Source organism: Homarus americanus, unplaced genomic scaffold, assembly GCF_018991925.1.
Source record: "Homarus americanus isolate GMGI-L3 unplaced genomic scaffold, GMGI_Hamer_2.0 scaffold5589, whole genome shotgun sequence".
NCBI lineage: Eukaryota > Metazoa > Arthropoda > Malacostraca > Decapoda > Nephropidae > Homarus > Homarus americanus.
In genome coordinates, this window is record NW_024736650.1 from 4,179,409 (window position 1) to 4,207,332 (window position 27,924).

Genomic DNA, 27,924 nt, shown 5'->3' on the forward strand with positions numbered 1-27,924 from the left:
CAGTACTAAGTGTTTCATAGGCCTCAGGAGTCTGACACTTGATAAAGTTCCGGTTCTTACCTTGTCGGAATTCAATGCTGAAACCGTGCTGTCTGCAGTACTTCATCATCCAGTTAAAGCGTTCCTCTACAGTTTTCAGAGAGTCCTTGGGGAAGTGGAGATTCAGCTTACTTGTTTGTTTGGCAGAGGGCAGGGTGATAGGGTCCATGGCATTGGTGTTTCCACTGTGGCTAGCGTTTCCCATAGAAACATTAGCGTCACTGTCATAATCACTGGGGTCTGACTCTTGAAGGGTGTTGGATTCAGTATGACCAGGCGAGTTGGTAATGGCATCCGTATCAGAGATGTCTGCGTCTGCGTCTATGAGAGAGCCTCTTCTGGGACGTTTATGTCGACCCCCCATGCTGGCAAAACTTGCCAGCTGAGGGGACCTTTGTGGGACGATCGGGAAGTCAAGAGCACCTAAAAGGCACGTCTGTCCCCTTGTGTGGTCATGCCACGACTGACAAGTTCTGACCTCAGTTGTGTTCTGACCTTGCTAGAGGAAAGGTCACGGCCGATTTACTTCCCGGGATTAATTGTCAGTAATGGCTAGTGTTAGTTGTGAGCAGGTCTGTACCCTTCTGAGGGCCGAGTTAGTAAAGGTCAAGGACGAAAACTTGAAATTAAAGGAAGTGATTGCGAGGATGGCAGAGGAAGACACAGGCGAATGGAGGGTTGTGAGGAGAGGAACGACCAAACTTGGGGTGAAAAAGACACCGAGGAAACGACAACAGACGAACTGGACGTTAACATAGTCTGGGAAAAGGCTGACAAGGAAGTTACGAAAACCTTAATTGTTGGTGAGTCTCAGGTACGGTGCCTGGATAGAGCATTTTGCACTAAAAAGAGAAATGGGAGGAGAGAGTGTTTGCCAGGAGCTGTGGTGGGTGGATATGGTTGACAGAATGGATAATATCTTGTCTGGTAATGGGAACAAACCCAATATCTGCCTCAGTGCAGGAGGCAATGATATTGGCCGGGGAAGGAGTGAGGAGATCCTTGATAAGTTCAACACAGCTATCGAACGTACTAGGGTGAAGGGAGGGATCCCTGTTTTATGTGGTGTCTTGTCTAGGAAAGTTGGTGTCAATGGCTGTCTTGACAGATATTGCAAATCGATATCAGTCCCATTCATTAACAACTGGGATTTTTTTTTACGGTAGAAGGGACCTTTATACTAGAGAAGGGGTGGCAACCCTAACTAGCTCTCTCTCGAGAGGGCAGTTCAAAAGATGTCGAAGTCTTTAAATCCCTGGGGTAAAATGAAAAATTACAGAGAAATAGTGCTAGGAATGATGACAAAACTAAATTAGGCAGGGAGCAAAAACCTAAATGCGACAAAGAGAGGACTCAGAACACGACTAACTTAAATGTCTACCATGCAAACAGTAGAAGTATGGTAAACAAAATGGATGAAATCAGGGCGTTGGTATGTACCGAAAAAAATCAATATAATAGCATTCACCAAAACATGGATAAACTTAGACTCATGTGAGTTACCTGTCGAATACCAAATTAAAGGATACAAATTATTCCATACCGATAGGCAGCTTAGGAAAGGAGGCGGAGTAGCAATCTATGTCAGGAATAATCTGAAGTGTGAAATAAATAAGGAAATAAAACTGAACTGTATACAGAAACAATTTGGATAGAATTAACCGATGGTAAGGAAAAATTAATCACAGGAGTAATATATAGACCTCCTACTCTTGTTAGAGTTAATGAGCGACTTATTTGGGATGAAAAGCTCAGGGCTTTATAGTAGGCGATTTTAACTTTAATCAAATAGATTAGACCGACCTTACGGGTAAATCAGAATCAGAGGATTTTCTTGAAAAAGTTCAGGACTGTTTCCTAAGTCAACATATAGCCGAACCCACCAGGGGTAATAATCTACTCGATTTAGTTCTGTCAGATAGGGAAAACCTACTTAGTAATGTCGAGGTTGGTAACGAACTAGCTAAAAGCAATCCCATAGAAGTGAGATTCAAAGTAAAAATTATTGTCAGTTGCAAGGAAAATTCCATTAAAGTCCCAGAATTTATAAGGGCAACCTTTAATAGGTTGAAAAGGCAGCTGAGAGAAAGGGCATTACGTTTGAGGGTGAATTACATGACCTCACACAATGTACCCACACTTTACCTGGTGACCTGACAACAATAACCTCACAAAATATGACGGTTGAGGATGACCTGATCACGAGATCTGAGGTTGACGAGTTATACAACAATTTAAATAATGAGTTACTTAATGCACAAAGGCAGAACATACCATACAGAAAACTCAGATCAAATAACAATGACCCTAAATGGATAAATAATTATTTAAAGAATATTACTGGAAAAGGGAAGGCTATAGGTTGGAGAATAAATCGTGGGGAAGTTTACCTCCGAGATTATTTTAAAGTATTGGCCAGTAGGGTTAAGACCGAGATAAGAAAAGCAAAGAGGAACAATGAACTGAAGGTAGCAAGGGAGGCGAAGACAAACCCCAAGGGATTCTTCCAAATGCATGAGACTAAAACACGAGACAAGATTAGACCAAAACAGTCAGATACCGGCGAGTAACCGGATAACGAAGGAGAAATGAGCAATAATCTGAACAGACATTTTTCATCAGTTTTTCGCAACCGAAAATTGAAGCTTGATACTCGAGGCACTGACTATACACAGAGTGGAAGTCAGGGCTAAAAAAAGGTGATATAGCAAAAGTACTCAAACTATCCAACCAGGAGCGAACTCATAGCAATGGTTTTAAACTAGAGAAATTTAGTTTTAGGCGAGAGATAGGTAAACATTGGTTTGGAAATAGAGTAGTGGACGAGTGGAACATGTAGGTTATGTATCTAAGCTACTGTGCCGAGTAGCAACCTTGTATATAAGCTACTGTGCCGAGTAGCATCTATGTATATAATTACGTGGCAACACTGCACGTGTTATGTGGCAACATTGCCCAGAGGTTGCCATATGGCAAGGCAGTCTCAGTCTGACTCTGTGGGCCGTGCATGGCACACGCAAGTCACCACTTGTATTTCTCCTATCCGAATAAATGGACTTCAGTGTTACCCGGTGTTTCCCTACCCATCACTGCATTCTTCAGGGAACACTTGGAACCTTCAGAACAAGTTACCAAACATCATCATTAACTCGTATACACTAGATAGCCTCAAACATAGGTTGGCCAGATATATGAGCGATTAATATTATTCATCACATCTTGAGCACGTGTGTGTGTGTGTGTGTGTGTGTGTGTGTGTGTGTGTGTGTGTGTGTGTCAGGAAGGAGATACTCACGTCACACACACACACACAGTTGGTTCCTGTTTACTGTCACCGCTGCGTGGCACCACACACCCCTCCCCCCACCACCACCTGTCTCAGTTTCTTCTGAGAACCTTACGAATCTTTCTCTGAACATACTTTATATTTCTCACCATAACTCTTTACTTCTCTCTTCCTCCAAATTACAGTTACATTCTACCTTAATGATAGTTTTGCGTATAGTCAGACGTTCACCTGTAGGGTCACTCCATATATATTCAATCACCGAGAGGAAACATTAAATGATATCCCGTAAAAAAATATATAGCTTTTCTTATAACTAATTACTGCACAAGTTGTGATATTTGAGTTAAAAAGGAGTAGTTTTGCTTACATCAAGGTCAGGTACGACTGAGGAAGGGTACAACAGCGACCACTATTATCTGGTTCGTTAAGACTTTATTTATATCAACTTAAGTTTTATGTCGTTGGCATAATGCAGTATATTCTTGCAGTGAAACCTCGATATAACGGATTCTCTTTCATGTATATAATCCGTTCAATGGGGGTTTCACATCTAACTGACCCTCGATATAACGAACAGTCATCTCTATATAGTTCGTTATATAAATGTTGCACATCTAACAGACCCTCGATATGACGGACTCTCCTCTCTATATAGTCCGTTAAATAGAGGTTTAACTGCATGTCTCTCTCTCTAATTATAACTGAAGGTCCATCCGCAGGTTGTGTTCTCACAACCTGCGGACACACCTCGACGTTTTGCGGGTGAGCTTCAGGAACAGGATCTGAGGACTGTCGTGATAACTTGAGGCAGGGTTAGACAGGCAAGACGTGCTGTAGTGAGGGGAATAATACTAATAATAATAGTCGGTTAAAAGCAAATATTTTCAGAATTTCAAAAATTCTCTTACAAAATACAACACAGTGTCTCCGCTGGTAGTAAATGGTGACAGAGGCATAACAACATTATTCTTGCCGGGTGGTGAGGCTGAACAGGTAATGAAAGATGTTAGTAAGTGGAGATCGTCGGGAATAACATTAAATGAATGACATTACCAGGGGGGAGCTGCGCCTTCATTGGTTAAATTTATCACGCGCAAAATGACGTCAGGAGGAGGGAGTGTTGACTGGGCCAGGTGACAATGTATGACTTGAGTTTGTTCATCATTCAAGCCAATAACACACTACCTGACACCAACATCAGGTATAGTAATCGCTGGTGTTATTGAGAAATTGTTATGCATGACAGGAGGATAATTATCAATGGTTAAACTCATTAATTACACCATGACACTACATGATCGTCTGCTGAAAGAATTTGTAATTTCAATATAATGATAATCGAGTAATCCGTTGAAAAGAATTTTATCAGAAAGTAATAGTGTATCAGACCAACGATTAACCCAACAACCCAAGAATATGCTTCGAGATAAATGAACCTTCAAGATAAATGAACCCTCGAACAATTAATCTTCGAAACAATGAATCCTCGAAACAATAAATCCTCGAAACAATGAATCCTCGAAACAATAAGTCCTCGAAACAATGAATCCTCGAAACAATGAATCCTCGAAACAATGAATCCACGAAACAATAAATCCTCGAAACAATGAATCCTCGAAACAATGAATCATCGAAACAATAAATCCTCGAAACAATGAATCCTCGAAACAATAAATTCTCGAAACAATAAATCCTCGAAACAATAAATCCTCGAAACAATGAATCCACGAAACAATGAATCCTCGGAACAAACGATAGTACCCGAAAAAAAAAACATTGCAACATCAAGCAGGATTGAAAAGCTTGCAGGTGGGTTGAGGTTCTTGGGAAATGGATCACAATAAACGTAGATCTAAGTAAGTGATGAATGACGTAATAAAAGAAACGTTCACATTGCGCCTAAGATCTTGAAGACATGTAATAATTGTTCATCTAGCTCATCCAGGAGAAGAGTGGTAAAGTCTCTCTCTCTCTCTATCTCTGATCATTCGTCATTCTCTATTCTCTCCTCTCTAATCGTCTCTCCTGGTCTCCTCCATCTCTCCACCATCGACCTTCTTCATCTCTCCAGGTAACTTGACACACTCTCACCTTGATGACTCTCGATTTTTCTTGTGTTTTTTTTGTTTTTGTAATCCACTCTTTCTTCTCTTCCTCCCTTTGTCTTCTCTTTCTCTTTCTCTCTCTCAATCTTCTCTTTCTTTACCTTCTCTCTCTTTCTATCTATCTTCGCTTTCTTTATCGTCTCTCTACCTTTTCTATCTTTCTCTTTCTCACTGTGTCTCCTCTTACTTTATCTCTATATTTTCTTCCTATCTCATTCTCTATCTTTTCTTCGCCGCTCTATCTTCTCTTTCTCTCTCTATCGTCACTTTATCTATCTACTCTTCTTGTATCTTCTCTTCCTATTTTTTCTTACTCTATCTTACTCGCTCTTGCTCTCGCCTTATTTTTAGCACTTCCTTAAATTCGAACCCGGATAAGATTTCCCCAGAGGCTTGGACGTAATCTGGTGAAAGTCGACGACGTCTCTAAGAACTAACGCTTTCTGTCCTATTTCTCTCTCTGAATTTCCTCATGACTCTCTCCTCCTCTGTTAATTCCGTAATTTGGTCAGAGAACACAATAGAATCCTGGGACTTGTGAAGCTGTGAATCCGGGACATCTTATAATGCGTCATCTATGGGCCCAATAGTATGTGATATCTCGGATTCACAGACAGGGTTCATAAATCTCAGGGGTTCATTGATGGGACGCAGGAATGACAGGATTGTTGTGGTTTTTTTCAGTGACTTTACTTGGATCATTGTACAGACGCTTCTAGCTGTGTTGTTATCCCCTACCGTGGTCTCCCTTCATCAACAGGAGTAATGCGACGTTGCTGCCACATGGACAAGGAAGACACAGTAGGGGATAAAGACACACCTGGAGGCGACTATACTGTACCTCTACACAAATTCGGGAGCCTTCTTCTTCTTCTTCTGATGATGATGATGTTACCTCTCTCGTACACAATTAAGACTATACAAAGGTGTAATTTATCCTCCTATGTAAGTATTCACCCGCCACACACCTACTTGAGTAATTTTTTTTTATACATTATTGACTCTTAGCTTCTAACTTGAAACTCTTATTAACTCTCACTTCATAACACAGTTGGTTTATTATCCTTATTTTGTGGCTATAACGTCAGTTTCTACTCTCACGGGTTGGCTGGCCCCCCCAATTGTGAGAGTGACGCAGTTTAGGGTAAGTCAGTGTCACCCAATTACTGTGCGACAGAGCGCACCCATCCTTCATGGCGAGCGGACGTGCTACGCGTCGCTCCCTGCTCAGTTCAAATCGCTGACTGTTACGACTGTCTGCCTTGTTTTTCGCGTTGGGTCCGTTCTGACTGCTTTATCATGTAGTTGTACATGGATATCATTATTCTTGTACACTGCGCTTCTTCCCTATCCTATCCTTTCGCCTAGAGTCCCTGCTGCTTGGTAACGACGCGAACCCTGCGGGCAGAGCCTCAAGGGGGGCCCTCAGAGGGCTGCTGAGTCGAGACAGTAAGGGTGGCAACATTTTCTGTTAGGGATTCGACAGTGCTTCATAACCTGTCACTGCTAGGTGTTAGGGCTTGGCTAGGCCCCCGCCAGGGGATTGTCTGTTCACCCTACCCCTAGACCCGTCTTTACTCGCCCAGCAAGCGGACAGAAGGAGCGGCATCCATGGGGTTTAGCTGAGGTGGACAGATTAGGTAGAATTTTCATTCATTCATTCATGTATGTTACTGACCATGGCCAAAGTGAGAGTGAAGATCTCCGGAACCCCGACCCAGGGGTCTCGGATAGGGCTAAAAAGGCTATTGAGCGACCTAAGGGTGAGGATAAATAGACTTGTGGATCTGAGAGATGGTTACATCATCCTCACAGAAACAGATGAAGATGCTGATAAACTACTTAAGTCTAGTGCCATGGACAAAATGAAAACCAACGGTTACGAGGTCATTGTCCCACGGGAATACGGCGCCAAGCTCACCCTTGTATGTAAGAAGTTAGACAAAGATGTAGTGGAAAATAACGCAGAAGAAATAAGAGATGAAATACAAAAGCAAAACAATGTCAAGGTTGTGGAGGTGTATCCTATGTATGCCCATAATATAATCAAGGTTCGCTTTGCAGACACAACGGATGCAAAAAGAATGAAGGAGAAGGGGCTCTATGCATATGGCACTTCCATCTCATCCCACCAAATAGAATATGAAAAGTATACGCCCATCCAACAATGTATGAAGTGCTATAAATACAATGACCACATGACCAAGAACTGCCCCATGCAAGGGGTCATATGCTCTGAGTGTTCATCTGATCAGCACTTCTACAAAGACTGCCGTAGCACCATAAAAAAGTGTGTCGTCTGCGAGGGTGACCACAGGACCTTCTCTGCCACCTGCCTGGTCAGGAAACAGGTACTTCAAGAAACAGAGAAGAAACTGACCGAAATAACCAAACAAAAAGAAACCAGGGAAATTTCTAACACCATAGAAAGGACCACTCAGTCGACGATCATGGCTTACAGCCAAACCCTAAAAGACGCTCTAAAAGAAACTCAAGCAGACTCCCAAAAGCTCAACAATGTCAGCGAGACCATGGAATCCTGCAATCAGAGATAAGAACCACCAAGGACTCAATAAAACAGGCAGTTACTGAGTCACTGGGCGCCATGAGGGACGCAGTGGCCGAGAGCATCAGGAGCGTCTCCTCTCCACAGCTGGACGAGTCCAAAGCCACCACTATATACTTGTCTTACCTGCATGCCCATCACATGAACATGGTTCATCCAGGTTCATTCTCGAAACACCTCAACGAGACACTAACCAGGAACAACATTGCACCTGTTGAAATAAGCGACAAAGTCCCTTCAAAAGAAATCCTTAAGGCAGTAACCCACTCAACGACTTATCGACGACCTCAACCCACGCCAGAAATAGACCATGACCTCCTTGACTTAGGCAAAAGTCAGTATAACCGCAATCCCGACGTGGCCAGTCAGTCCCCCTGGGATCACAGCTCCAACGACACCGTAAATGCCCGCGATCCCATTACATGCACTCCCAGCGACGACAGTGACCATCGGACTGCAACCACAGTCAATGGCTGCGACCAGATGATGACGACTCACCCCACAGAGGAACAAGACCCTCGAGCTGCAGCGTCAGTTGATTACTACGACACGCAGGCCCAGGACCTGAACACCTTCCTGTACACGGGTGACGAGAAGTTCGAGGGCCCGCCATTGACTGACAAGCAGATGTCCGAAGGTTCTGCTAAGAAGTTCCGTCCCCCTAGAAATGGCAGAAGCCGAGCAAACACTCCAAGCGACGCCCCAAGCTACAGTCTCCGAAATGGCAGTCGTTAGCAGGATGAAAATTGTCCAACATAATGTCCTACACTGGTCCCTTAATAGACGTAACGAACTGTCTAACTTATACTATCAATTAGACCCAGACATTATTCTGTTAAACAGTACGGGCATAAAGGACGAAAGTAAGCTGAAAATTTTTGGCTACACTGTATACCAGAGGAACATGACGGGTGAGCTGAACGATGGTGTCGCTGTGGCCATCAGGTCACGGCTGAGTCACAGAGTGTTGCCAGACTTCGAGGATTCAGTTCTGGGAGTGCAGGTGGAGACAACTAGGGGACCTGTTATCATATGCACAATGTACCTACCTCCCAGACGTCCTTACTTACCCGAACAAGACCTAAACCAGTTGCTACGCCACAGAAAACCAACATACATCATAGGGGACTTAAATGCGCGCCACGCCATACTCGGACACGGTAATGAGAACAACGTCGGTGTGGCGCTGTATGACAACATCAGAAGGGGAAAACTGCAACACCTCGGGCCAGATTTCCCGACATTGATCAGACGTGCCAGTGCCACAACACCCGACATAATCCTCTCTAACAACGAGGCCGTCCTGAACAGGCACGTTACCGCCGGACCCATCAGTACCAGTGATCACCTGCCAGTCGTCGTGACGCTCTCATCCAATCCCATTATGATCCCCGCCAACATCAGGTCAAACCTCAAACGGGCAGACTGGGACTCCTTCAAGGAGTCTCTCAGTCTCAAGCAGGGGAGAAACCTGGAAGAAGCCAGCCCCAATGACATCGACGACGCGGTCGAACAATGGTATAAGGATGTGAAGACGGAGATGGACAACAACATCCCGACCACCAGTTACAGGACCATTCCCCATCCTCACACTAGTCACCAGCTGAGGCAGCTCAGTGTCCAGTACGCTCACGTGAGACAGCTAGCCAGTATCCGCGGGTGGACGCAGGAGCTGAGAGACCGGTACCGAGAGCTACAGACGGACATCCAGCACGAGAGCAAACGTCTACATGAACAAAAGTGGGCCGCCTTGGTGTGGGAGGCAGCCAACAATTACCGCGATTCTGCTGCCTTCTGGAAAGGGATCAAGCGACTGATGGGTTCCACCTATAGCACGGTCCCTTACCTGCTCGACCAAAACAACGTAAAAATATTCGAGGAAGAAAACCAAGAACAACTTCATCGGCGATATTTACGAAAGATCTTTACCATTAGTGAACAGGAGAACGAGGGCTTCGACAGGGAGTTTGAGGAGGGGTATCCGGTAAATTTCTCGAAATCACTTGCTTGACAGTAAATTGCTCGAAATAAATTGCGCGAAAAATAATATCTCGAACGATCAATTGCTCGAAAGGCAGATTGCTCGAAAATAGTGGTTTAATGAAAAATATCCAAAAATAAGATAAAAAAATACTACTTTATTATTGTTAATTGAACAGTTAAAATTAAGAACGGGTTAGGTTAGGTTAGACGGCGCAGGCGCAGTGCTCAACTGACGTGGTGCTTCGAGCTTCGAACTGCTACAGTATTCAACCGTTAAATAATTGATTTCGAGCAATTTACTGTCGAGTTCGAGAAATTATTTCGAGCAATTTACTGTCGAGCAATTGATAGTTCGAGAAATTATTTTTCGAGCAATTGATTTCGAGCAATTTACTGTCGAGCAATTGATTTCGAGAAATTTACCTAGATTCTTGAGGAGGACATTTTAGGTCAGTTGAAGGACCATCAGCACCTGCTCCAGCCGCTCCCACGGGCTGACTTCACTAGACTGGTTGACGGAAGCTATCTGACGGAGCACATAGTTCCTGCAGATGTGTCAGCCGTCATAAAAGGGTTTAAAAACAAATCACCTGGTCAAAGTCACATTAACAAGAAGATCCTGGCTCAACTCCCCGACAACATGATAGAGAGGCTTGCTCATATATGCAACGCCTGCCTCGCCTCTGGATACTTCCCTAAGATGTTCAAAATTGCCGTTATTCGCCTCATACCAAAAGCAGGGAAACCTCCAAACAAAGTCGAAAACTTTCGACCAATATCGCTGCTAGAGGTACCTGCCAAAATCTTCGAAAAAATAGTCAACAAGCGATTGCGGATGTATCTGGAGGACGAAGACGTGCATAATCCCCGCCAGTTCGGCTTCCGCCAGTACCGAGGCACATCCACCGCCATAGCTCAGGCCTACGAGCAAATCGCCAATGCCATGACTGGCCGCCTGCAGTGCAATATAGTACTGAGGGACGTTAGCAAAGCGTTTGACAAAGTTTGGCACGCAGGGCTGCAGTATAAGATCATACAACTGGGGCTACCCGAAAATCTGAGGCGCCTGCTGTGTAACTTCATTATGGACCGCAGAGCCAAAATCAAGATGCAAGAACATTTTGGAGAAGAATTCTCACTATCGAGCGGAGTGCCTAAGGGCTCTTGTCTCTCACCAACCCTTTACACACTCTACACGGCTGACCTGCCACCCCCAATCGTCGGCAGCGAGTACGTTATGTATGCCGACGATGTAACACAGATCGTCACCTGCCCAGGAAGGTCCACAGCAAGGATGGCGCGACTCACTGCTCGGGCAATAGAGGAAATCTCGGAGTATGAAAATAAATGGAAAATAAAAACAAACAAAACGAAATTTGAGGTCATACCCATAGCCAAATTCAAACCGGCCCCATTGATGATCGACGACGAAGAGCTTGAGTACTCTAAACAAGGCAGGTTGCTCGGCCTCATCATTTCTCGGACGGGCATCATTCCCCACGTGAAGGACAGACTAAATAAAGCCAAAGTCGCCGCAGCCAAATTAAAACGTTTTAAATTGATGCCTGAGAAGATACAAGTTCACCTGTACAAGGCGCTGGTGAGGCCTGTGTTGGAGTACCCATCTATACCACTCGTCACACTCGGGAAGACTAGACTACAACAACTACAGAGCTTCCAAAACAAGTGTTTGAGGTCAGCCAGTGGCCAAGCGCCACCCTACCAGGAGACAGTGGAAACCATCCACCTAAGAAATAAAACAGAGGCCCTCAACTTCAGGTTCCATCGCCTAGGGAAGAAGGTTTGGGACAAGCTCCTGGACGACCCTCACAGCCCAGACCACCTACGCGGGGAAGACATCAACGGAGGGAGACCCCACGCCTGGTGGCCCCGGAGTCTGCCCGCACTACAACAACCCAACCCGCGACCCATCTATGTCCGCCACAGTGATCCACCTTAGATTAAAACTTAGATGATATAAATTCACATTTAACAAGTCACAATCAAGTGAGTCCATAACGTAATACAGTATAAGATGTTAATAAACTTGTAATTGTAAAATCAATCTAGTCATTGTCTACTAAAATAACCATTGTGCAACCTCATTCTAAATCCTAGGTTAGCTTAGTTAGCCAACAAACTCTGTAATATGTAAAACAAGGGGTGTCGTCCCCCTCTGTTTAACTCATTAAACTTCTTTTCCAACCTTTCCCCCCACGACTATATGTTGTGACTTCTCCATCCCTCATGTCTGGCTGTGCCTTGAGCCCCAGCATGCCTTCCATCCTTTCCCCACCTTAACCTAAAAAAAAAAAAAAAAAAAAAAAAAAAAAAACTATGCGACTGTCAACAAGTTTAGTGTGAGTTATTGGGATGTTTACTGTTAAGCTTTCTAACTCTTTAACTTCAGTCATGAATAATAATAATAGTAATAATAATAATAATAATAATAATAATAATAATAATAACAATAATAACAATAATAATAATAACAGTCCTTTTCAAACATTCACCACTTAAAACACACATTTAACACGGTCTACAGTAGATGGGTCACACCAGATAAGTAGAATGAATACAAGAAATCATCAACGGTATTTACGAGACCAACACACAAGACCTGGACGGTAATCTGACGTCACTCTCCATCACACACTTTGTTTTTATCACGTAAACATAGACAGAGAGGCTGAGTAATATTTCTTGATTAAGAATAGCGGGAAGTGGAATAACACGGTACAACATGGTACACTAGAGGGAGGTGAAGGAGGAGGCACGGTACAACATGGGAGGAGTGAGGACACAGGTACAAAGAGGAGGGACTGAGGGACACGGGGGGGAACAACACGGCACACTGAGGACTGGGGAGGGAGGAAACGGTACAACACGGGGAGGTGAGGGAGAGAGGGGGGAACACGGTACAACACGACACTACAGGGAGGGACTGAGGGGTGAGGAGAGAGGGTCACGGGCAACATGGTAACACGGGGAGGTGAGGTAACACGGTACAACACGGTACACTACAGGAGGTGAGGGACTGAGGGTGAGGAGAGGGGGAACACGGTACAACACGGTACACTACAGGAGGTGAGGGACTGAGGGTGAGGAGAGAGGGGGAACACGGTACAACACGGCACAATTACAGGGAGGTGAGGATGAGGATGAGGAGAGAGGGGGTACAACACGGCACACACAGGAGGTGAGGGTGAGGAGTAAGGAGGAACACTAGAGAGGGAGGTGAGGGTGGAGGAGGGGGAGGGAACACGGTATTACACTGAACACTGTGGGAGGTAATAATAATAATAATAATAATAATAATAATCATAATATAATACAGATAATAATAATAATAATAATAATAATAATAATAATAATAATAATAATAATCAACAGTTTATTGGAAAAAGTACAGCAGCCAAAAGGTTACAAATATACAAAGAGCAGAAATAACTTACAATATACAGCAGGGTGACAGGGGGACGGGGAGGGGGGCGTTAACACAAACTCTTACAAAAAGGAAATGGAACATAAAGTGCTTATTCAAATGATCATTCAAATTATTGTTTACAGTGGTGGTGGAGGCTGGTCTCTTGCCCTTCTGTGTGAGGTCACGTGTGCCACGTGCGCTGAGGATAGGAGCAGCAAACACGTGGGTGTGTGTGTGTGTGTGTGTGTGTGTAATATGATCATGGTCACGAGTTGTTGTTTTTCTCTCCATACAGTCTGAACAAGACGTCCAATAAAAATGAGACAGCACTAAATTATAATCAAAGCCTAAGTGGTGAACATTACGATATCTGAAGGTTAAATTTAAGTTAAGTTAGTTTAGATTAAAGTGTAGTTAGTTTCAGTTAGATTAGGTTAAAGTTACTGGAGGTCAAGTTACCCTAGGTTAGGTATTCTTCAAGTCATTAATGTTTCGATATTGTAACGTTATCCTCTGCCTAAACATAAAAAGTGAAAATGCACCCCCCTCCATAATCACGAATATATATATATATATATATATATATATATATATATATATATATATATATATATATATATATATATATATATATATATATATATATATATATATATATATACAATGCACAGTTTACTAAGCCTTCAGAATTGTTTTTAACACTGTGATGTAATGCGAGAGGTAGGCATACCAATGTGGCCTCTTAAATTCGTAGAAGCACTAACGAAATAACCTTTGTATTCATATAAGACTTTGCCTAGTATATACATAATGGATAAGAAAGATAAATAATTAATTCAGATGTGTGATAAGAGGTGTAGGTGCACGGAATAATGTGGGAGGACACAATGATTCCATAAAGGAGACACGTAAGGAGTGAAGGAGGTGTATAATGGTGAACTTGAACTAAAGGAAGGTTATACAGAGAAGTAATGACGCGACTGGAGCACTCACCATGGTAACAGTGACAGACAACAATAAAGAAGGTGATCTAGAGAAACAAATATACTGGGAAACACAAAGAAAGATGTATACCAATAGAACAACACTTAACCGAGAGAAAGAATTAGTCGAGAACACAGTCAAGGACAGCCAGGACAGCGAACAAGTCTGTGATAGAACAGCTGCTGCGGAAACCATTTTAGGTGTCAGAGATCAGGTGTTCGTTAAGGTATCTAATTAGTAACTGGGTGTCAGAGTGTCAAGGTGTCAAAGTAATAGTTGAAAAGCACCACACGAGAAGGTGTCAGTACTTCGAGTTAGCCCGACTGCATATGGGTGGTGGTGGTAGGGGTGATGGTGGTGGTTAGGGGTGATGGTGGGGTGATGGTGGATTAGGTGATGGTGGTAGGGGTGGATGGTGGTAGGGGTGATGGTGGTGATTAGGGTGAGATGGTGGTGGTAGGGGTGATGGTGGTGATTAGGGTGATGGTGGTGTGGGGTGATGGTGTGGTAGGGGTGATGGTGGTGGTAGGGGTGATGGGTGGTGGTTAGGGGTGATGGTGGTGGTAGGGGTGATGGTGGTGGGGGTGATGGTGGTAGGGTGATGGTGGTGGTTAGGATGATGGTGGTAGTAGGGGTGATGGTGGTGGTAGGGATGATGGTGGTGGTAGGGTGATGGTGGTGGTTAGGATGATGTTGGTGGTAGGGGTGATGGTGGTGGTAGGGGTGATGGTGGTGGTAGGGGTGATGGTGGTTAGGGTGATGGTGGTAGGGTGATGGTGGTGGTATAGGGGATGGTGGTTGGGATGATGGTGGTGGTTAGGATGATGGTGGTGGGTAGGATGATGGTGGTGGTAGGGATGATGTTAGTGGTAGGGATGGTGGTGGTAGGGGTGATGGTGGTGGTTAGGGTGATGGTGGTGGTTAGGATGATGGTGGTGGTAGGGGTGATGGTGGTGGTAGGGGTGATGGTGGTGGTTAGGATGATGGTGGTGGTAGCTTGCTGAGATTTTAGACAAATTAAAATGGTTCAACAGTAACTAGTGGTCCCCTCTCTTTCTCTCTCTCTCTGTCTCTGTAACATTAAATCAATATACGGTACATTAAACACATTTTTGTTTTTTAATAACAACCAGACACTGATCCATTACCAACACAACTACCATGTTACTTACGGTGGTTCGTTGTCTCCATTTGGCATGTCTATTCTGTTGATTTTGCTTTTGTGATCATCCTGAGCCTTGACGTTTAAACTGGAAAAAGAAAAACAAATTAGTTAATATTACCATTTTTTTTGCTCATTTACATCATCATTAGAGTACATCTTCATCATTATTCTTACCCCTCATCGTCATTATATCGACATTATTGTTATTTATTATTTTCAATGTTATCATTATCAAATATTATAAGAAATAATAATGAAAAGGATTGAAAACCCAGCTGGACACTCCCACACACATACACACACACACACACACACACACACACACACACACACACACACACACACACACACACACACACACACACACACACACACACTACTACTACTAGTTTGCTGTCACTTGGAATCGAGTATGGCGATCATCCAGCCATGATACAATGATATGAATTATTAAAGATGTCACCTTCGTTGGTGAGCTCTGTGGTGACTCGTGAGGCCGATACGGGACCAGCAGGGCCGTCCACAGATGCTGCACATATAGAGGACTACCTCTAGTGCGGGAGGAACGACAACATCGTCTTTCTGGCGCTGGCGCTTGTCTGCCTCGGTATACAATGGGGCTAACTCGAAAGTACTAACACCTTCTCCTGTGGTGCTCCTCCAACCGTTACGGTGTGAAGTGATCGTCTCATAGGTGAGGGGGTCAATTTGGCACTTTTAGGTTTGTCTTAAGCCTATCCTTATACCTTTTCCGTTGCCCACCAGCGTTACGTTTGCCATTCGTTAGGTGACTGTAAAGTAGCTGCTTTGGCAGTCTACTGTCGTCCATGCGAGTAACATGGACAGTCAAACGTGGCTGTTCATGGATAATCGTAGCCTTGATGCTCCTACAGTTGGTGTCAGCGAGAATGCTGACATTTGTTCTCTTGTCTTCCCAACAACCTCGGAGGATAGAACATAGATTACATTGGTGAAAGTTTTCAAGTGCCTTGAGGTGCCTCCTGTATGTGACCCATGTCTCGCTGCCATTTAGCAGGGTGGGGAGAACCACTGATCGATATACATGCAGCTTTGTAGAAAATTTCAGCTCCCTACAGCTGAAGACACGGGTACAGCGCAGAGTATGCCAAAGGCTGGGTGATCAGGTGGGAGCCAAGTGACTGAAAGTGGGCAACATTAGAGAGGGTACAGTTAAGCTGGATGGATGGTAGAGTTGTGGCTGAATCCAGGGCAGATGGAAGAGAATCTGAGTCTTACGTACATTCACCTCAATGCCCAAGTGTGCATACGCATCTGTGTAGGTGTTCAGGATCTCCCGTAGGTCGCGTTCAGTGGGAGTGACTGAATTTCAGTGATGGAAGCAGCCAACACCTTTGTTCCTGCCTGGTATAAGTAAAGAAGGCTACCAAGAAATTGAAAACAAGAGTTGGTGCCAGTACACATCCTTGTTTTACCCCCATTCGGATGGGGAAGAACTCAGACTGGGTGCCATTGTGCAGGACACTGCCGTTCATGCCATCGTGGAGTTGTCTCACAATGGGGATAAATTTTGGTGGGCAACCAAAACGACTGAAAGTCAGCCAGAGGGCTTCCCTGTTGACCGAATCGATGGCCTAAGTAAAGACGATGAAGGTCATGTACAAGTCACGACACTGGTCTCTGCACTTTTCCTGTATCTGGCGGGCAGCAAAGATCATGTCAGTGGTGCCACGTGATGGTCTAAAGCCACATCGAAATTCTGGGAGGAGCTTTTCTGCTTCAGAAAGAAGTCTGTTTAGTACTTAAGGAGGATAGACGCATTTTTAAGATCTTGGGGGTTTTCCTCCTTCTCCCACATATTCTCCAGGAGAGAGTGGAGACGGCTGGTAAGCAGAGGTCCTCCTGTTTTATACACCTCGGCTAGGATTCCATCAGGCCCTATGGCTTTGTTATTTTTCACCTGTTTGATGGCAGTAGCTACCTCAACACGGGATGGAGGATAGCTGAGGTGGGTCATCTCTGGGTGTTGAGGGACCTGCTGGGTAGTCAAGTCATCCACATCGGTGTTTCAGTTGAGCAAAGAATGGTAGTGACTTTTCCAGCACTGACGGATGCCTTCTTCGTCTTTAATTAGGAAGCTACCGTCGGATGAGCTAAGGGGTCTGCGCCATGAGAAATTGGGCCATACATTGTTTTAGTGGAATTGAAAAGTTCACTTTTGCGGTTCACACACTTTACTTTTCCACCACTCGTCCTTTACATCACGAAGTTTGCGCTTGGTCATCGCTATCTTCTGGTGGAAGGTATCAACACACGTACAAAAACAAAACACACACACACACACACACAAAAAGCACACACCGAAACACACAAAAATAACCACATACACACACACACACACATTATCTCTCCCTCCACCGCTCACTCCCTCCCTCCCTCTCTTCCCCCCTCCTTCCTTTCCTCTATCCCTTCATCGCACCTTTCCTCCATCACTTCTTCCCTTTCTCTCATTCTCCATCGTTCCGCCCATCGATTCTTTTCTCCCTCTCTCTCTATCCCTCTCCGTTGCTCCCTTCCTCGCTCCCTCTCTCCCTCCATCGTTCCTTCTCTCCCTCTCCCTCTCCCTCCATCGCTACCTTCTTACCCTCCACCCATTCTCTCTCCATTGCTCCCTCTCCCTCCATTACTTCCTCTCTTCCTCTCTCTCTTTTACTTTCTCTTAATCGCTTAATTTTCTGTCTGATGGTTCAATTAAGGCCGTGATAACGAGACGGGCCCAACTGGTGGTAATAATGAACAGGTGTTGTGGTGGTGGTGAGGAGGGTGCCACCTACCTCAACACCGCTCCTCTACCACACTTAACGCATCCTACAAAATAATAATAATAATAATAATAATAATAATAATAATAATAATAATAATAATAATAATAATAATAATAATAAAACAATACTACTACTACTACTACTACTACTACTAATAATAATAATAATAATAATAATAATAATAATAATAATAATAATAATAATAATAATAATAACCACCATACAATAAACTGAGGGAACGACACAGTGGGACCCATTGACCATGGTAATGTATGCCGTGATCCTTCACACAATAACAATGAAACAACCAAGATTAAGCAAGATAACATATACTGATGACCTTACGGGAACAGGAAAAGTGGAGGACACCAAAACGTGGTGGAACCTCGTAATATTATGTGGTCCACAAATAGGGTACCACCCAAATGACAGCAAGTCCTTCCTCATTGTGAAGCCAGAATACCATGACCGGGCTATTGAAGTCTTGACGGAAGTGAGGTCAAAACAACAAAGGGCGGCCAAAGACAGCTATAGGAGCCGTAATCGATACGAATTATTTCAAGACCGAGTATGTAACAGGAAAGATAAATGAGTGGGTGAAGGAAATCCAAACTTGTTCTGCTATTGCTAAAACTGAGCCACATTCGGCGTTTGCAGCATTCACCCATGGAGTAAAACATCTCTGGAAATACCTAATGCACTCTATCTCTGATATTGGATCTTTCCTCCATCCCCTGGAAGAAGACATCAGGGTCGGTTTTATTACAACACTAGTGAAAATCACCAATCCAGATGAGCTTGCTGCCACCGAACTTCAGAACTCTGTCAAGCTCACGGCAGCCCTTACTGAACACATAATAACTAAAAATGCAGCAGGTGAGGTGGATACCAACGAATTAAGCAAGATTCGACGGTCCATTACGACAGAACGACAGCTCACCCAAAATGATAAACTGCGACAACTGAAGCTGCATTTGAGAGAGAACATGAAAAAAAAGTAGCTATAGCGCAGGAGGTGAGCGCCCCGAACTGACTAACAACTTTACCAATAGGGGCAAAAGGATTCAGTAGAAGGTATGCTATCCCAATGCGTGTGTGTGTGTGTGGCTCATCCTAATATATCGACTACGCCAAGGTGTGCAAGAAGGGGGGCTTCGTATGGATGAGGCATGACCAAGTAAGGGATCTCACAGGGATCTCACTGAAGGAAATCTGCCACGACATCATGGTGGAACCGACCCTCTTTCCATTGGACAGTGAGAATCTCCATCACAGGACTTCCAACACATCCAACAAAGCCCGTGTGAACGTCAGCGCTCGAAGTTCCTGGACGAGGGAACAGCGAGCCTTCTTTAACGTCAGGATATTTGATTCCATGGCCGCATGTCACCGTATCCTGTCTCTCGAGGTTGCACACAAGAGGAACGAGAACGACAAGATTAGGGCGTATGGACAGAGAATTCAGAATGTGGATCAGGGCAGCTTCACTCCTCTGGTGTTCACAACTTCTGGTGGGATGGTACCAAGTGCAAAACGCTTTTATGAAAGACTGGAGGAAGTGTTGTTTGAGCAAAAGCAGCAGCCCAGAAGCCACATTGCAGCCTGGTTGAGATGTCGACTGTCCTTCTCCCTGCTTAGGTCTGCATTGCTTTGCCTCTAGGGAACGCGAGCATCGGCCCCAAATTCGACAACGGTCGCAGATATTGACTATGAGGCAACAGTCACCGCTAGGGTAGGTACTTTTGTCTTAGGATATTTAATTTTAAGGCAGGAAAATGGTGGCGAAGGTGTGTGCCTATTGGGGGAGGCTGGAGGCCACTATAAAAAAGTAGTAGTAGTAGTAGTAGTAGTAAATCAAAATACTCAAAATAAGTAGTAATATAATAACTAAGGTAACATTATCATTATATTCCCCAAGCTCTCTCCCCCCTTCTCTCCCACTCACTGAAACCACTTATCTAGTGTAAAAATGTACACAACACACAGCTGATAATAAGTATAACAAGAACACCGCTGTACACGATACACCTCAGGCCATATCTGACCTTTAACCTTCCTCTGACCGTGACCTCTGACACACAGGATTCTTGCATCTACTGGTTCGGTAATTAATCGCCTGGGGGGGGGGGGCGCTGGTGGTAGAAGCGGTACCGTTCTTGCCTCGCAAGCGAGATGTCACGGGTTCGATTCCCGGGCCGGTGGAAGTTGTTTGGACATACTTCCTAGCCCCCATTAGTCCCTGTTCACCTAGCAGTAAAGTAGGTACCTGTTTAAGTCGAAAGTTGCGAATTCGTATTCGGGGAGTTGTTGGAGCTTCCAATAACTTGATGACATACACCATTGACTCTTTAGGCTTCTACGCCCTTGACTCTTCAGGCTTCTACGCCCTTGACTCTTCAGGCTTCTACGCCCTTAACTCATGACCATAAAGGCAAGCATGAACTTGACATGCTTCCCTGCTGGGCGCTGTAAACGCTTCTGCGCTTCACCTTACACAAGGATGTAGGGGGGTGCCCAATAAATAAAAAAAAATAATCGCCTGTGTAAAATTTGGTCAAATATTAACAGTAGTGTGCGATGTGAGAGTTGCGTTACGAGTATAGGAAAATTTACGGACACACAGACATAAAAAATAATTAAATTGACCTAACCTAACCAAACCTAAATTAACCTAACCTTGACTAACCTAACCTAACCTAATCTAACCAAACCTAACCTAACCTAACTTAATCTTCGACTCTTCAAGTTGTTAGTCGTATAAAAAACACAAATGGAAACTATGGTCTCAACTTTTCGCGTTCATCTAAAACATTCATAATCATTCCGGGTGAAGTAAATGTTGGTGGTGGTAGTGGTGGTGGTGGTGGTGTGTTGTTGGAATGGTGGCGAGGTGGTGGTGGTGTGCTGTTGGGGTGGTGGCGAGGTGGTGGTGGTGTGCTGTTGGGGTGGTGGTGGTGTGTTGTTGGGGTGGTGGCGAGGTGGTGGTGGTGTGCTGTTGGGGTGGTGTGAGGTGGTGGTGGTATGCTGTTGGGGTGGTGGCGAGGTGGTGGTGGTGTGCTGTTGGGGTGGTGGTGGTGTGTTGTTGGGGTGGTGGCGAGGTGGTGGTGGTATGCTGTTGGGGTGGTGGCGAGGTGGTGGGTTGCTGTTAATAATACTGGTAGTGTTGAGGCTGTCAGCCAGGAGTACTGGTGGCTCACACACCTCCAGGACCACAACCAGCTCCAGAAAGTGAAACCAGATAAACGTCAGGTAAGTTATGAGTTGTTACTGTTGGGGTATGGGGAAGGGTGTGTTGTAGGAGGTGTGTTCACTATGTTGTGTGTTGTAAAGGTACACTACACCTGTGTGTTGTAGGATATATACTACACCTGTGTGTTGTAGGATATATACTACACCTGTGTGTTGTAGGATATATACTACACCTGTGTGTTGTAGGATATATACTACACCTGTGTGTTGTAGGATATATACTACACCCGTGTGTTGTAGGATATATACTACACCTGTGTGTTGTAGGATATATACTACACCTGTGTGTTGTAGGATATATACTACACCTGTGTGTTGTAGGATATATACTACACCTGTGTGTTGTAGGATATACACTACACCTGTGTGTTGTGTGTTGTAGAAGGTACACTACACTTGTGTATTGTGTAAGGGTGTAGGAGGTACAACGTGAGTTACGTAGAGACAAGAGTTAATTAATTCTCATTTAATCACCCCATATATCCTCCCCCACACCCCATATATCCTCCCCCACACCCCATATATCCTCCCCACACCCCATATATCCTCCCCACCCATACTCCTCCCCACACCCCATTTCCCTGTACAATCCCATTCTCCAGTTTCTCCCCTGCATAGCCGCCTCCTTCCCCACACCACCAACTCCCTTTCTCCTCCCACACTTTCGTCTCTCCTCAACACACTGCTTCCTCCCCTCCCTTTCTTTCCTCCCATCATCACCTCCTCCATCCACTATCACTCTTTCACCCTCCTTTCCTATCTCCTTACCACCCTTATCCTCCCACCCTCCTTCCCTAATTTCTTTATTTCCTCCCACCCCTTTCCTCCCTCCACATGCCCTCCCACCACCACCTCACCCACACCCCAACCACCACTTTCTCACCCCCTCCACCAACCTCCACCCCCCCACCCCTCACCTACCTGTACCTTCATCAAGGGTAAAATCAATAATGGACTTGTGTAACTTACCTGGGCAACGACGGGTAGGAGGCCGTTCCTACTTACTTTTAATTACTGAACACCTCATCTTGGGACAGGGGGGTAACAGGGGGGACAGGGCACGAGGGAGGAGGTCAGGGGAGATACAGGGCAGGGGGAGATAAAGGACACAGGGAGATACAGAGCAGGGGAGATATGCAGGAGCAGGGGAGGGCAGGGGGGAGATATGGGGGAAGGAAGGAGGATGAGGCAGGGGATGAGGCAGGGGAGGTATAAGGCAGGAGAGGTAGGAGGCAGAGGAGGGAGGCAGAGGAGGTATGAGGCAGAGGAGGTATGGAGCTGGGGAGGTATTAGGCAGAGGAGGTATGAGGCAGGGGAGGTAAGGAGGCAGGGGAGGTATTAGGCAGAAGAGGTATGAGGCAGGGGAGGTATTAGGCAGAAGAGGTATGAGCCAGGGGAGGTATTAGGCAGGGGAGGTATGGGGAGGATGAGCCAGAGGAGGTATGAGGCAGGGAGGTATGAGGCAGAGGAGGTATGAGCCAGGGAGGTATGAGGCAGGGGAGGTATGAGGCAGGTAAGGATGGGGTAGGATGAAGGATTGGAGCGGAGGGAAGCAAGGACAGTGGAAAAGTGTCAACGCTTTTTTATCACACTGACACGTATTGAGAAGTGTGTGTGTGTGTGTGTGTGTGTGTGTGTGTGTGTGTGTGTGTGTGTGTGTGTGTGTGTGTGTGTGTGTGTGTGTGTGTGTGTGTGTGTGTGTGTGTGTGTGTGTGTGTGTGTGTGTGTGTGTGTGTGTGTGTGTGTGTGTGTGTGTGTGTGTGTGTGTGTGTGTGTGTTTGTGTGTATAATAATAATAAACGGTTTATTAATAGAGTTGCAGCCGGTGGCTGAATATATACAAACTTACATTTGATTTAGACATAATGATATGCGTTGAATACATTTACAGGGTTTTACAGTACATAAATCAGGAGTTGTTTATTATTTTAACAATAGATGGGATGGTGTTATTCTTTTATCGATCAGTGCGGGCTCTTGTGTGTGTGTGTGTGTGTGTGTGTGTGTCAGCTGTTGCTTGTGATTTTTTTTTTTTATACGCTGCCTGTGACAGTGCTGACCTCGCCAAAGAAACAGCCCGTGAAGAATTATCAGTAGCCGCACACGCCCTCTACGCTGTAAGTCTGGGCTACACACTGCACAACGTTAGGTCCGTCGACAAACATTGAACGAATCTTAAACTTCAGGGATCTCACATTGCGCCATTAAGGATGCAGTTGTTGTAGCGGCCAACCACCAATATAAATAGTATTTTACTCCTGACACGGGCTCAACAGCTTGAGTGTACATGACTGTGCTTTCAACATACTGTAGGTGTTACTGGGAGGTCATGAAGGTCCCTGAGTTTGGCCACACTACATGTAAATTTTGTGGGCGAGACCCGACTCTCATACCCTCCTTCAATACATCCTTCCATGTCCTGAGACCTCCTCCTACAGGTCCCCAGCCATCACCATCACGTTGGCCCTCGCTGACTAAATATCCCCCCTCCTGTAGACAGGCCTGGCATCACTAGGACCCTAAAACGCTTAGCTGTAAACCAAATGGCTCTTGAGGTAATTTCACCCATTCCTTATTTAAGTCTAAGAAGGCAACCATGATCACGGCATGCTTCCCTGTTGGGCGCTGTAATGCTTTGTTCATCACCTGAAAATAACGTGAGGGTTGAAGGTATCAGTTATTTGTTATTACCATTATCATTCTACTGTAGTTGTTACTGAAGACGTCCTACTCCACGTTTACCCACGCCCTCCAGGTACATCACACTTGAACTATCTTCCTAGCCACATAACCGCACCATTCGCCTCCTCCAACCCCACCCACTCGCCCCACAACACCTCCCGATTCATACCTTGTCTCACCTTTACCTCACCCTAATTCGTTCTCGCTACCACATGTTCTCCCTCACTCAGACTCACTATACAACTAAAATAATAATAATAATAATAATAATAATAATAATAATAATAATAATAATAATAATAATAATAATAATAATAATAATAATAATAATAATAATAATAATAATAATAATAATAATAATAATAATAAGCATCAGCGTCATTATTATTATTATTATTCATTATACAGTATATTTATTTTATATAAATAATGCCGTAGGTCTGTACTATTTCAAGAATAATGAAAATAAGTAAAACAAACAAATTGAATTTATCTTACAGGTACTATATCTTGGTATATCCTACGTGAATATATGTAACTTTACTTAAAAAAATTAGTAAGACAAAGCATATACAGTATATTTCTTTCCATCACAGTGTAAGGAACGATGGTAGTGTATGATAACAATCTGAACTACCGATAATTGTTAGATGCTAAAATAGGTGATGACTGTGTGTGTGTGTGTGTGTGTGTGTGTGCTGAGGATGTTATTATTATTATTATTATTATTATTATTATTATTATTATTATTATTATTATTATTATTATTATTATTATTTATCAATTCCTTTTTCTTCTGTTTAATCCTTCTTAATTCTTCTAATCCTATTTACGTTTACTTCTCCGTATTCTTTATCTTCCTCATTCTATACATCCTTCTCTTTCTTTCTGTCTTATTCGTTTTAGCCAACAATTACAATCTTTATTTTCAATGTCGGTTGTTGGGAAGGTCTATAGCAGCCCCAGCCCTCTACGTCCTGAGGAGGGAGGTGGGGTGCAAGGTTAGTAGAGGTAGGGAAGGGGAGGAGGTGAAGATGGAGCTGGGGTAGTGGGTAGGGTGGGGAAGGGGGAATAGGGGTGGGGGTGGGAGTGGGAAAGGGGGGAGGGTAAGGAGAATGGAGTTGAGGTAAAGGTGGTTTGAGGTAGGAGAGGTAAGGGTAGTAGGAGATATAAAGTATGGGGAGGTATGACAATTAAGATGCTTTAGCCACCCACCCTCCACCCCACCACCTCCCACCTCCCCACCACCACCCAGCACCTCCCCACCCACCTCCACACCCCTTAAAGAAAGACACCACACGACAAACTTTTTTTACCCAACGAAACAAAAGTGATCTGAAAGTCACCCAAATCTTTTATTAACTTTTCCTACGAGGTCGAAGGTCAAAGATCAACGGCTGTTTGTTTGCTTGTTTGGTTTTAATTCCGCTACAAAGTTACTAATTTGATCGTTTACCTGTACAAAGTTACTCATTTGATCGTTTACCTGTATATAAAGATACTCATTTGATCGATTACCTGTATAAAGTTATTCATTTGTTTTGGGTCATGGTCTCGCAAAACTAGCGCCAAAATGGTTTACTTTCGTTTGCTTCTTTTGTTTGTGTGATGTAGGTGTTGGAAACTAGGAATTTGGTATTGTTTTGTTTACTGTTATTCAAATGAGAAACTTTTGGGGGGTTTCTAGTTGTTCATTACGCGATATTTTGTTTCCAGTCGTTTATTAAAGAGATCATATGGGTTTCCAGTCGTTCACTTGAGAAAGTACTGTCCAAGAGCTGATCACTTGAAATACTTTATTTAACTGACCGCTGCTTACTTGAGAGGCTTTCGGATCAGAGTTGTTCATCGAAGAGTCTTTTGGCTTAAGTTTGTTGTTCTTTTAGATCCATGTGGGTAACAGTTGTTCTCTTGACACCCTTTTGGATTATTGTTCGTCATTTGGGATTTTTTTTTACTACTTTTCCTCCATTTGAGAGACTTCAGGTATACATCAATTTATGTGAGAGTTCATGTTGAGTTATTCCCGGGGGACAGGAAACACATTACGTTAACAGAATTACTTGGTCCGGTTAGATTGCAGCTGGCAGATGTTACACTTTACAGGTGTTACACTTGACAGGTATTGTACTTGACAGGTGTTGTACTTGGCAAGTGCTACATGAGGCAATTGTTACGCTCGGAGAGTGTTACACTAGACAGGTGTTACACTTGGCAGGTGTTAAACTTGGCAGGCATTACACTTGGCAGGTGTTATACCTGACATGTGTTACACATGACTGGTGTTACACTTGGCAGGTGTTAGACTTACATTATGTTACACTTGACAGGTGTTGTACTTGGCAAGTGTTACACGAGGCAGGTGTTAAGCTCGGAGAGTGATACAATTAAGAGGTATTACACTAGAACAGGTGTTACACTTGGCAGGTGTTAAACTTGACAGGCATTACACTTGGCAGGTGTTATAACTGAAATGTGTTAAACACATGGCAGGTATTGCACTTGGCAGGTGTTAACTTGGCAGGTATTACACTTGGCAGGTATTACACTTGACAAGTGTTATACTTAACAGGTGTTATACTTGACGTGTGTTACACTTAACAGGTGGTACACTTAGCAAGTGTTACAGTTGGCATTTGTTTCACTTCACAGGTGTTTCACTTGGCAGGTGTTACATTTGGCAGGTGTCATACTTGGGAGGTGTTACACTTGGAAGGTGTTACACATGACATATGTTACACTTGGCTGGTGTTACACTTGGTAGGTGTTACACTTGACATGTGTTACACTGGGTAGATGTTACACATCACATATGTTACACTTGACAGGTGTTACACCTGACAGGTGTTACACTTGGCATGTGTTACACTTGACATGTGTTACAATTGACAGAAGTTATACTTAACAGGTGTTACACTTGGCAGGTGTTACACGAGGCAAGTGTTACACGAGGCAGGTGTTATAAGAGGCAAGTGTTACATAAGGTAGGTGTTACACAAGGAAGGTGGTACACGAAACAGGTGTTACACTTGGCAGGTGTTACACGAGGTAGGTGTTACATGAGGCAGTTGTTACACTAGGCAGGTATTATACAAGGCATTTGCAATACGAGGCAGGTGTTACATGACGCAGGTGTTGCACGAGGCATGTGTTACAAGAGACAGGTTTTACAGGAGGCAGGTTTTACACGAGGCAGGTGTTACATGAGGCAGGTAGTACACGAGGCAGGTGTTGCATTAGGCAAGTGTTACACGAGGCAGGTGTTATACAAAGCAGGTGTTACATGAGGCAGGTGTTACATGAGGCAGGTGTTACATGAGGCAGGTGTTACATGAGGCAGGTGTTACATGAGCCAGGTGTTACACGAAGCAGGTGTTATACTTGGCAGTTGTTACACGAGGGAGGTGTTACACAAGGCAGGTGTTACACGAGGCAGGTATTACTTGACGCAGGTGTTATACTTGGCGGGTGTTATGCTCGACAGGTGTTACACGAGGCAGATGTTACAAGAGGCATTTGTTACACGAGGCAGATGTTACACGAGGCAGGTGGTACACGAGACAGGTGTTATACATGGCAGATGTTACACGAGGTAGGTGGTACACGAGGCAGGTGTTACACGAGGCTGGTA

General features: G+C 44.3%; 1 protein-coding gene across 1 annotated transcript in view; it reads right to left on the reverse strand.

Moving 5' to 3' along the window:
* Positions 1–27,924, reverse strand: part of LOC121872311 (regulator of G-protein signaling rgs-2-like) — a 187,293-nt gene that overhangs the window by 106,080 nt on the left and 53,289 nt on the right. The window contains exon 3 of the mRNA XM_042375014.1: positions 15,566–15,643. Coding sequence (XP_042230948.1) covers positions 15,566–15,643 — 78 coding nt within the window. The remainder of the gene's footprint in view (positions 1–15,565; positions 15,644–27,924) is intronic.